The sequence below is a fragment of the Montipora foliosa genome, chromosome 12 (assembly GCF_036669935.1).
Source record: "Montipora foliosa isolate CH-2021 chromosome 12, ASM3666993v2, whole genome shotgun sequence".
Taxonomy (NCBI): Eukaryota; Metazoa; Cnidaria; class Anthozoa; order Scleractinia; family Acroporidae; genus Montipora; species Montipora foliosa.
This window is the reverse complement of record NC_090880.1, coordinates 4,389,147-4,401,646: the sequence shown is the minus strand read 5'-3', so window position 1 is coordinate 4,401,646 and position 12,500 is coordinate 4,389,147. Positions and strand designations below refer to the sequence as shown.

The 12,500-nt window shown below is 39.0% G+C and overlaps 1 protein-coding gene across 1 annotated transcript in view; it reads left to right on the top strand.

Moving 5' to 3' along the window:
- The first annotated feature begins 5,795 nt into the window (after positions 1–5,795).
- The window catches only part of LOC137978970 (carboxypeptidase O-like), a 29,111-nt gene continuing 22,406 nt past the window's right edge, over positions 5,796–12,500 (top strand). Inside the window, exons 1-2 of the mRNA XM_068826102.1 lie at positions 5,796–6,501; positions 11,938–12,039. Coding sequence (XP_068682203.1) covers positions 5,925–6,501; positions 11,938–12,039 — 679 coding nt within the window. The 5' untranslated portion in view covers positions 5,796–5,924. The remainder of the gene's footprint in view (positions 6,502–11,937; positions 12,040–12,500) is intronic.

Below are 12,500 nucleotides of genomic sequence, written 5' to 3'. Positions count from 1 at the left end.
AAAGTAGATCTTTGTAAGTTCTTTTGGTATCCAAAAAGAAAATTGGGGGTAACCATGCATTTTTGAGAGATAATTAAGCTTTAATCTGAGAAAGATGCCATGCATTGGTTTGTATTTAAAGCTTTTTACAAATATTATTCATCAACTATCTTTGAAAAATGAGTGGTTACCCCCAATTTTCTTTTTGGATTTCAATAACACTTGTTAAGATCTACTTTTCCTGAATAATCATAAATCAGGGCAAAAATGCCTTTGAATTAGTAGGCGCCGACCTTAACGACCGTAATTTTTTCTAAAAACCGCCTTTTTCTTGCAGAGGCTCAAACCAGTTTCAACACTTTCAACAAACTGTAGTAAACTACCCAGCTGTTTCACATAGCGGCGATGTTATTGTACCATATGAAACCCCAACAATTCACAACTTGCACAAATCCCATGCGCCCCCAAAAATCTGCATAGGCATTGTTTTCGACTTCTCTTGGGACATTTTCATGTCCAAGGAGAAATTGCAAACAATTGTAATAGAAAAGTTTTGGGGGGTAATAGAGGTGTATTATGGGATTGTACAAGTTGTGAATTGCTTAACAAGATGCATTCACTGATGTAACGTTCGGGTTGCCATGACAACAAAAATACATTAAAACACACTCCAAATTTTGTCTAAGTAACGAAATCGGTAACTCCCAATTTTTCCTTCTCTGGAGTTATTAACAAGCTAAGGTAAAATTCCTAGCAACTCTCAGAATTTGATGGTTTGTATCTGACGTCACGGCCGCCATGATGGATTGCTCTCTCCCCGCCGGGAACTAAACTTCGTTATGAAGCAAATACTGCCAAAGTAAATAGACCTTTCTGCAGATACGGCGGCCATTTTGATTTCCGTTGTTTCAAAAGACATGAGCAATTTCGTCTCAAGAGTCCGCTCCTTCTTTTGGTTAGCACCAAGAACACGGACTCTGGCCAGAGCCCGCGTTCTTGGTGCTGACCAAAAGAAAAGCAGACTGGGGACGAGATTGCATTATGAGATGCTCAGGGGGCAAATTAATATGTATTTGCCCGCTAGGCATCCCATAATAGCTATTCGAAACAATAGAAATCAAAATAACCGCCGTATCTGGAAAGGAAAGGAAAGGAACGTTATTTAAGTGTCTAGTCGTTCTAGCGCTGGGGACACTGTGAAGTGAAATTAACAATGAAAGTAAAGCAAGTCAAATGTTGGTTTTTGATCACCTCCGACATTTTCTGCAAAAATGAAACGTCTAATTTTGTCTCCACTCCACAACAAAAAGCTATACAAGCATCGCTGGACCAAATAAATTTATTTTGGGAGGGCCTAGCGAGAACCAACCCGAACACTATACTAACAAATTACAAAAACATTATATGACAAGTCCTTACAAAACAGCGAGGGGTAAGGCCATATCCAGACGAGTAGGTCATTTTGACCCACAACTCCAAGTAGGCACTCAGGGTTGGTGTCAGTTAGGCTGGTAAACTCAACTCTCTTATTATTTCACAATGCACTTGGCCTACATCCCCAAATAAGCTCTCAGGCTTCTTGTGCCAGTTAGGCTGGGGAATATCGACTCAGCTCTATTCACAATGCACTTGGCCTCCATTCCCGAGTAAGCTCTCAGGATTATAGTGCCAGTAAGGCTGGGGAACATCACCTGCGACATTACGGGCGCGTTCGATTGACCCTATTCTGAAATAAGAATACGTGGAGTGATGATTAAAACGATATGTTTGGCGAGTTTCAAAGCAGCAAGGATAATAAAAATAGCATTTTAGCAGATGTTTGACAATCTTAATGTGAACGATGAAGTGATAGACGAATTGGGTCATATATGAACTGAGGATATGAAATCAAGTGAAGCTATGATCTTCGCAGTTGTGAACGCAATTTTTGCAATTTCGTAGAGAAGCCACTATGAATCCACAAATGACCAGCTCCTAACGTCAGTAGCTTCATAGCTCATTTGGTTAGAGCGCCACACCGGTATCGCGAGGTCACGGGTTCAAATCCCGTTGAAGTCCTGAATTTTTCAGGCTTCTCTACGCAATTGCAAAAAATTGCGTTCACAACTGTGAAGATCATAGCTTCACTTAATTTTAATGTGAATCTCCGTAAAAACGAAGGATTTCGAACTTATATTCCATGTATTCCTATTCCGGAATACGGTCAATCGAACGCACCCTACATTTGACTATAAGATAATGAAGCTATCGTACACTGCAGTACAAGCATCTGGTCTTCTACCCGAAATAAGCTCTCGGGCTTAGTGCTGTTAGGCTAGGGAACACTAACTCTGACATACAATATATAACATAAAATACGATATAAGCCTGTATATACAAAAATCGATAAGAAAGGAACGGAAATCCTGAAAACTAGCAGAGCTGAGCAACCGCTAACAAAACAAATGCGGTTAAAACGGAGGCCAGAAATAACCTGCAAGAAAAAACCCCCGTTAGGAGAGAAAATGAGGAGGAAATCTGGGTAGGAACCATGGCCGAGTTAGAAGCCCATCCTACGAAAGCTTTACAAAAGTGAAAAAATGGAAGAGCCGATCCTAACAAACTGAAATGCTCCTGAAAAAGAAAAAAATCTAACGAAACGAACGCAAAGTAAAGAACGCGGTTGGCTCTGAGGCCTAGATGACATTCACGTGTTATACCCTTTCTTATATACCCCTACACCGCTACCCATGATGATGTCCCAGTTCGCTCGCTCATTCGTCAGTTGTATTGCCATCCAACATGGCGGCCGTGTCACGTGGGTGCAAACCAAGAATATTACCGCATTCACACCAAAGCTTAAACGCGTTTAAAAGCTGTTTAGTTAAGCATGGTTTAAAATTGTTTTCTTGATACAAGTTACCACCTGAAATACTGTAGACTCCAAATTCAACACAATGAAGACACACATTAGAACGTACATGAACCCTACGTAAAATTCAATCTTTGAGCCTTCCGTTGCTCATTTTTATTTTGTTAAAACTGGTTTAATTAAACGTGTTTAGTTGGTGTGAATCGGATATATGTTAAGGTTGGTCTTAATCCACTCCAGTGATATATATATCTATTTTTCAATTTTGCAGGGAACTTTAGCTGAGCCTGCTAATGACTTTTAAGCAAATAAAAAAAAATGAGGATAGCCGAGTTCGTTTTTTAGATTTAAGCCATTATAATAAATACTGTCTAAAAAACGAGCAGCAGTGTTTTAGACCCGGAACACGTGCTGCAAGTTTTTTGAACGACTTCAAAACATTCCGCAAAAAGCGTGTCCCTCGGGAGTCCGAACGAGGGGTCAAAATGTGATGGGAAGATATCAGGGAGCTTCAGCAACGACGACGGGAACGGCAACGAGAACGTCATTTCAAAGAATAAATTCTCATTATTGTAATCACTTCTCGACTATTCCAAGCCTTTTAATGTGACAAACGTATGGCAGTCCCCGCTCAAAGAAAACGTTATGCGCGGCGCTTAATTTAGGGGAAAAAATGAAAATTTATCTTCAAGTGCTAAAGCCTGCCGCACACTGTGAGGAGAAAGCTGAACTCGGTCAAGCAAACGTCCAATAAAATACATGGCATTCTCACGTGGCATCAGTGGCAACGGAATTTCTTCCTTCGACGCCAGCTTAAACCACTGAAGTCACGTGAGAATGCCATGTATTTTATTAAACGCTTGCTTGACCGAGCTCAGCTCGATTCTCACGATGGCCGTGCACAGTGACGAATTTGCCTCGCGAGGCCAAAAATATCAAACATGTTTGATTTTATCCTCTCGTGAGGCGAATTTCCCCGCAGAAAGCGTATTCTGTTTTTTACAAGAATATTCCGTCCATTCCCGTTCTTTGCGGCTACAAAACTCGGCGCCAATATGAGACGTTAGAGAGATTAAAGGCGCTGTTACACTGTGCAATTTTTCATGCAACTTAATTAATTGTCTCAATTGTCTCACAACGCCATTTCTACAAACTTCCTCACATTAAGGCCTGTTTAAACTGTTTCAACATTTGACCAACATTCGTTCAACAAAAGTTGAACGGATGTTGGGCAAATGTTGGACGCAAAAACAAAGTTGTGCGGAGGCCGAAAGACGTGCAGAAGTCTTCCGAGACGTCCGCATACAGGCCAACCTCGTTCCGATGTTTGAAAAAATATATATATTCATAAGCCTTCCACGTGCGCCATCATTTTCTCTTTTCACTAAGAACCTGAGAGCGAAGCAAGACTGCATGCGGACGTCTCGGAAGACAGACTTCCCCTAGAACAAAAACTTCCGCTCGTCTAAAATTAACTTTCGTGGACATAACATATCCCGGCCAACGCCTTGAGCCTCCCTCTCTGTCCCCTCATTTTCTCTTGGTTGAACAAAGTGTTGAATGCATGTTGAAGCAAATGTTGAAACCGTTTAATCGGGCCTTTACGAAACAAGTTGTTTTACGGGTGTTACTCTGAGCAACGTTTCGTGCAACCAGTCGTGTTTCCATGATCACATGAAGTTAAAGGAACATTTTCATTGGCTGGTGCCGCAAACCGTTGCGAAACAAGTTGCAGGACAAATGTTACACAGCGCAATGATTAAAAAATTCCTTGCAACCGCTGCGGAAAGTAAAACTCAATTGTACTTTCCGCGATGGTCTCTGCAATTGGTCTCGCAACGTTTTTGGCAGTTGCAAGGTATGCTACATTGGGCAATGGCGTTGCGAGACAAGTTACACGAGAAATTGCACAGTGTAACAGCGCCTTCAGCATCACCAGTTTATGGAAACGGCAAACGTCGAAATAAAATTTGCGTTCAGCAAAAAATGGAAGAAACTGGTTTGATATCCGGGTTTGATATGAGCTCATAACAGCAGGTATCAAGTAACTCTTCAAAAGAGAGAGCCGAGTTAGAAGAAGAAGAAGAAGAGAACTTTCATGCATTTGTGACAAGCAGCAGCCCACCGTTTTTCGTTGGTCGTTTCACGTAAACGCGATGCTCTCTATTGCCCCTGGCCAAAAATCGTAGAGTTTGGGACACAACAGGCATTGGACTAACGATCGGAGACACGCAAAAAGGCGAGAACGCAAGGAGAGAAAATAACGAGAAAAAAATACGGTGCATGTACTTTTAAGTACCTGGCAAACCAGTACTGGCGCAGTTGGGACAAACAGAAAAGGCATTTTACTCATTTGTAATAAGAATTGCTCTTGACCAAACGTCTATAAATGAACGCTACCCTCCGTGACGAATTAAAGTCGTTTCGCTCGAAATGAAAGTCCATTCGTTCTAACGGAAAAGTTATTCGCCCAGTCCACCCGATCTGTTCCGTTGGATAAACTTTAAATTTAGCTGGTCTTAGTTCTGATGTCACGCATGGGGTTAACTGACTTTTATTTCAGGGGAACCGGTTTTCGTTTCGGGCGAACTGGCCTCTGGCAGGAGCTCATCAAGGGAAGCGAGCCTTTATCTCCACTAATTCCTTGAGTCAACCCTTTCCCGAGTAAATTTTTAAGTACAGGTTTTTCCAGCGAAAAGTGTCATATTTCCCTTGACGCTGAGAATCAGCAAAATTTATAAAAGGCCTGGCCCCAGTTGTTCAAAGGGTGGATAACGCTATCCACCGCATAAATCGCTATCCATAGGATAGCGCAATTGGTTTTGCTATAACTTATTCACTGGATAATGACGATAATGATTTATCTGACGGATAAGCGTTATCTATAGGCTTGGGGAATGCTTGGGGATGATTTGGCTGAGTTGCAACTGCTAACCTCAGACCCAAACTCTCTCGGCTGGGCGTTTGAATGAATGAAATTTGGACAGCTTTCATAACAAAACCATGTGCGGGAAGGTCTGGCGTTACTATTTATTATCCCTTAGCTTTTTGTGAAGCAGGGCATTGGAAATGTAGATGAAAATCTTTTCAAGAAATGAGCCTGGGTGACTTTCCCAGATGGTGCGTGATCAATGCGTTTTTCATTATCGTCTTCGACTCCTTTGGAATGTTTTGGAAGTCTTCCGGAGAAGCATACCTCCCAAACTACGACTTCTATCATAATCTTTCCACGATGAGTGAGTGGCTCCGCCATTTTTCTGGACAATATTCCGAATTTGTAGACATAGAGTTGCAGTATCGTTCCCGCTTAGGATTGTCTCAATACGTTGTTCACCTGACGAATTTATCACATCACAATCAAAACTCGATGGACACGAGATCAAGACTTCTGCTCTCTTTCGGTGAACACGCTGCGGAGTTTTTCCCGGTACAAAGTATGTTTTATTTACTGGACAATATCACCAAGGGCTTCGATTTTTCACCGAGGTCCTTCGAGGGACGTTTTACTCGCTTCGTACTGAATAATTTTGATTTATATCTGGTGACCATCTTAAACCCAGACGGCAGAATGCTCATTGAAAGAACCAAAGATCATTGTTGGATTGGTACAGTCAACAATGTTGACCTTAATGCTGATTTTGGCGATAAAGAATCATCAAGAAGCATGGCAGGTTTGTTGACTTTGCTTAATTTGTTTGTCTTTCGTGACGCACTTACTGTTCTGCTGTAGCTTTCTTTTGTTGTTTTTTTTTTTTTTTGCTAGCCATTTTTCATTTTTTGTTTTGAGTTGTGTGTATAAGCTGACCCTTTAAGATAATCGTTTATTACTAACCTAAGTAAGGCTGCCCTATCGTTTTAGCCCTTAATGGGCTAATCATATACGACGTAATATTATATTATTTACAGATTTTAGATTTCGCGAAAAATGTTTGGTTTTATTTTCAAAAAGGGGAGATGTAATAATATTACCATATCGTATATGATTGACGTGTAATTTTATATACGGACGTAAGTATATAAAATTACCCTCTTGTATGATTCGAACCAGATTAATATGGGGCGCCGATTGTAAAATAATTTATTTACCGTAATATTCTCATTTTTTCATCATTTAATAAATAAGTTTTTTTGATATGATACCATACTTTATTATTTGATATAATACATCCTGATTTCAAATCAGTCGTTTATTATTTGATGTAAGAAGTCCTGATTTCAAATCATGTGTTTATGATTTGATACAATAAATCCTGTTTTCATATCATGCGTCTATGATTTGAAATCAGGACTTCATGATTTAAATCTAACTTTTTGATTTGATTTGATGCCCCAGAGAAATCATGATTTAACTTAATAAGTATGATTTAACTTAATACCTAATCGGTGCGAGCGAGTACATGTGACAAGTCACACGATCATCTATTGCGCGGGAAAACACAAACATGTCGGATGAACTTTCAAGGTCAATTGCTTCTGCCATATCCCAGGCAATCCCAGGCAGTTCAAAGGGTGGTCGATGAGGCTCTATCACGTCTTCCAAGTCAGGGCGTCACTTCAACCAGTTCAAGCTCCACCTCAAGCTCGACCTCGACCACCACATCGAGCTCAAATTCAAATTCTCAAGAGGTACGTACATGTGGTGGCCGACAAACGGTCATTGTGTTCGTCTGGAATCTCGTGTGTTATTTAATACTGAATATTTGGCCAGTCTTACTGTAGTGTTCGATGCTGGTTTCTGTGGATTGCATGTTGTTCCAGCAGCTCTATAAAAGTTGCGTTTGGAACAGAAATACTCCGCCTTTTACACATTGTATTTTCTCACCGTTGCGTGACTTCGTTGATCAACAAAGTTACGAAACGGTGAGAAAATACAATGTATAAAAGGCGGGGGATTTCCGTATTTTCTCACCGTTGCGTGACTTCGTTGATCAACAAAGTCACGCAACGGTGAGAAAATACAATGTGTAAAAGGCGGGGGATTTCCGTTCCAAACGCAACTTTTATAGAGCTGCTGGAACAACATGCAGTCCACAGAAACCAGCATCAAACACTACAGTAAGACAGGAAAAATGAAAATGGCCAAATATTCAGTATTAAATAACACACGAGATTCCAGACGAACACAATGACCGTTTGTCGGCCAGCACATGTATGTACCTCTTGAGAATTTGAATTTGAGCTCGATGTGGTGGTCGAGGTGGAGCTTGAGGTGGAGCTTGAACTGGTTGAAGTGACGCCCTGACTTGGAAGACGTGATAGAGCTTCATCGACTGCCCTTTGAACTGCCTGGGATTGCCTGGGATATGGCAGAAGCAATTGACCTTGAAAGTTCATCCGACATGTTTGTGTTTTCCCGCGCAATAGATAATCGTGTGACTTGTCACATGTACTCGCTCGCACCGATTAGGTATTAAGTTAAATCATGATTTCTCTGATATCAAATCTAAAAGTTAGATTTAAATCATGAAGTCCTGATTTCAAATCATAGACACATGATATGAAAACAGGATTTATTGTATCAAATCATAAACACATGATTTGAAATCAGGACTTCTTACATCAAATAATAAACGACTGATTTGAAATCAGGATGTATTATATCAAATAATAAAGTATGGTATCATATGAAAAAAACTTATTTATTAAATAATGAGAAAATTGAGAATATCAAGGTAAATAATTTATTTACAATCGGCACCCCATAGATTAATAAATCCTTGAGCTGATCAACAAATACAGTTCAGTCGTTGCCGTTCTTTCTTAAACCAAGTTTATTACAATGGTTATTTTGGGCAGCCTGTACTCTTTCCCTTTTTAAAGGAATATGTATATATATATTTTTTAAATCATGTAAATTAATTTATAATTTACACATAACATGAGAATTTTATTCCATAAAGCTCATTTGTACAAATCTATACGCTTTATTTTCACATGTGGAAAAGGTTTATACAGCCAATCAGAATGGCATCCAGCTATTTCACATGTGGAAGTATAACCAATCAACGATAGCGTAAAGGTGTTTCCATGGCAATCACTCGTGCATCTCGTGCATCTCGTGCAAATCGTACTTTGTTATTGAATTAAATTAAATTTGCATTTGGTTCTATTGTTAGTGAGTTTTTGTTTCTAATTTGCGTTCAGAAAACTATTTTAATGAAAATTCTCGTCTTATGTGTAATAAACAGTTCACGACATAGAAAGTGCTTTGTATGGGGTTTTATTCACTCATTGAAAGGTGCTTCCCGGCTTGGCGAATGTGTTTTTTGAAGTTTGTCAACACAAAGGAGGCTTGACTGTGATCGGATGACTGTGTCAATGCAGTCTTGTTTGGAGACCCAGGGGAATAAAGAAATGTGCGGTTGACAAACTACATTTTGGGGCAAATTGCCTGGGAGATACTAGTCCTGTATTGCTCTGATGACTCCACACAAATCCTTCTGAATTTCAAGATTCATTTCCTAATGTTATGAACTGAGTCAAATTTGGAAGGATTTGTACGGAGTCATCAGAGCAATATATATAGATCTGCCTGTGGGCTAATATCTCAAAGACATTTTGCCCTGAAATGCTGATTTTTGGCAAGTAGGCCTTTTGGATGTTGTTCTAGACCCCGAAAAATCTCACAGTTTCACAAATTTAATTTTTTAAGACAGCATACTTTAGGCCACTATACACTTTTTTTATTAGTAGTGGAATCTGTAGACACTGGCCAATTAAAAAAAATTGAAATATTCCTACGGATTTTGGCCAAAAATATATATGCCCAGGAAGGATCTGTGCAGGTAAGATAATTACAGATCAACTATATGAAGTGAATGACAAGTCCAGATTGGAGATAAAACATGGTCTTTTTAATCTCAACATGACTCTTGAGTAATTACTAATTGTTAAGGACTACTTTGATTGATACAGTTGTAGGCCAGACACTGAAATTGAAGAGTCCAACATTGTACATTGTATTAATTATTGACAAATCTTGAGTTTCGTAACATAATATTAAGAACAGTACCAGGATAATTTTAAGACAGAGTCAAGGAAAAGGTCTTGAATGCTGTCCTGGGCTGCCAAGCACCCCACATGGATACATACATTTTGTCACATTCAGGGTTCTTGCTAAGTTTTTGCACAGGAGGTAAAAAACCAAAAATAGCAGGTAACCTTGCTACCTGCCCCTGCATGGGCTAGCTATAGCGAGCTTAAGTCTTAACTTGACGTTCGTATCGATCGCTGTCGCGTTCCAGCTGCTCCTAAATTACTTTTAATTAATACTCAGCAAAAAGAAAGTAGCTTATGCTATTTCATTGAGTTTCACTCACCAACGCTTTTCTGACGCTATTGTTGAAAACCAAATTCCGAAAGACCTTTCTCTTGTTTTCCACGTGTGGATGCCATGTTGTAAACGTTTAATAATGGATTATGGGGGGTTTCCCCTGGCCGCGGGAGGAATGGAAAGGAAACATGGCGGACATCGTTTCGAGGGATGAGTTGGCGAAAAACAAGCTGGATTGCTTTTACAAATGGTATACTTTCGAAGAGATAACATGTGCCAGATATCTTCACAGGATTGGTTGGAAGGGGAAAGCAATATTTTCCCATAAACACAATGTGATTTCAGCTTTAAACAGACGAACATTCGTTGGATAATTTCGGCAAATATTTCAGTGAAACAGCCGGTAAAAATAACCGGTTACCGGCTCTTAACAAGAACCCTGCACATTGTGTATACATTCAAGGATCACTGCTTTGAATTGCTTGGTGCCATCAGAAGCTATAAACAGTGTATCCTTTGCCCTTTACATTGCTTACAGTTCATCATAGATTATTTTAATATTTTGTTGCTTATAGTTATCAGTTCTTTCGAACCCGAAAAAGACTATAATTGTAGGTGTAATACATCTTTGTTTTACGTCAAAGAAGGCTCACCTACTTTCTACTCTATTTATATATGAATTTTATTGACATATTAAATTCTTGTTATTATTCATTCTGAATGTGACATAATGAAACAAATGGAATTTTCACATGAACAAAAAAATTATCTTGCATCTCTTAAAAGCTCCACCCTCCTCATCACTTTTCTAACGGTTCATAGTATTAGTTCTATGCTAGCATTAAAATATTTTTATATTCCTCTGATTTCAGTTGATTTGTAGTCTCCCCAATAGCTCACTTCGGAAAATACCATAATACTCTTTGTTTGTGCCCCCAAATCTTGCATAAGCATTGTTTTTGTTTAATTATAATTATAATAATAATAATAATAATTATTATTATTATTATTATTATTATTATTATTATTATTATATCTGAGGCTTGCCTTAGTTTTAGGATTTAGTTGTGAAGATTTAGGATATTACTAACTTTTTCAGTATCACATTCCTGTAGGGTAACATGATCTAGGAACCAAATTGCTTTGCACCGTTTGTGGCTTATCATCTAATGTATGCAATTTCTTACATTGTAGTGTACCCTATTTATTGTTATGATAGTAACAGTAAAAATCCATACTAAAAACGTGAGCTCTGACAAGAATTGCATGGCACTAGCTGTAGAATGTGTTACACAAAAAACATGTAGCTGTTTGCAAAGTACATTATTAAGGTCTTTACAAGCCACTCTATCATAAAATGCTATGGCCATGCTGCCACTATCTCCTGCTCCTGTATTGGTTCGATAACAATGATTTGAAACTATAGTACCACCAAAGAACATCCCTGGCAGTGATTGAAAATGCTCACTTTTATGGACCTTCGTGTCTGCAAAACGCCTGTTGACAAGGCTAACGTGCCTGATGTAGCAGTAAATGCCTTGGAGTAGCACTGTGGGTGCCATGGGAAAATCACAGGGATGAGCAGAGCAAAAGCAAGAGAATTGTAGAGTCCTTCAGAAAAGAATAAAAGGGATACCCCAACCACCAAACTGCCCTGGTTTAAATAATCTTTGAGTTTTTTCCCAATGTGTAAAACTGAGAAAAATGGAATTTCGGTTTTTTGAAAAAGTAATTTTAATTTGTAAACTTGGCAGGAATGTTTATTTATTATAATTATACTACTGTTCCTTCTATTGGCACTAAAAGTGAAAACAGTATTCTGTTTGTTTTTCAGAACCGGAGTGTAGAGTAATACGGAACTTAGTGTCCCAAAAGCAGTTTGATGCATTCATTTCTTTTCATTCAGGACAAAGGAAAATATTTTTTCCACTATTAGGTGAGCTCAATAACAACCAACAAAATCTATTGATCTTTGATTTGTATTTTTTTTTTTTGCCCCAGCGGGGATTTTGCTCAGAGGCAAAAATCCTGAGGAGGCATCATTTTAGCTTGCATGTATGCATATAGAGTTACAGTGATATAGTATTACATATCTAGTATACCAGAAAAAATCTTGATTTGCCAGAACTAGGAGTGCACGGATTAAATGGGTAATCAAATGAAGCTATGATCTTCGCAGTTATGAATGCAATTTTTACAATTGCGTAGAGAAGCCTGAAGAATTCAGGACTTCAACGGGGTTTGAACCCGTTACCTCGCAATTCTGGTGCGACGCTCTAACCCACTGATTTCATACCCGCAGTTCATATAATTATGATTCATTTCATATACCATTTCATCATTGATTCGTTCCTCACGGGACCATTAGAACCCACAAATAACCAGCTCCCAACGTCA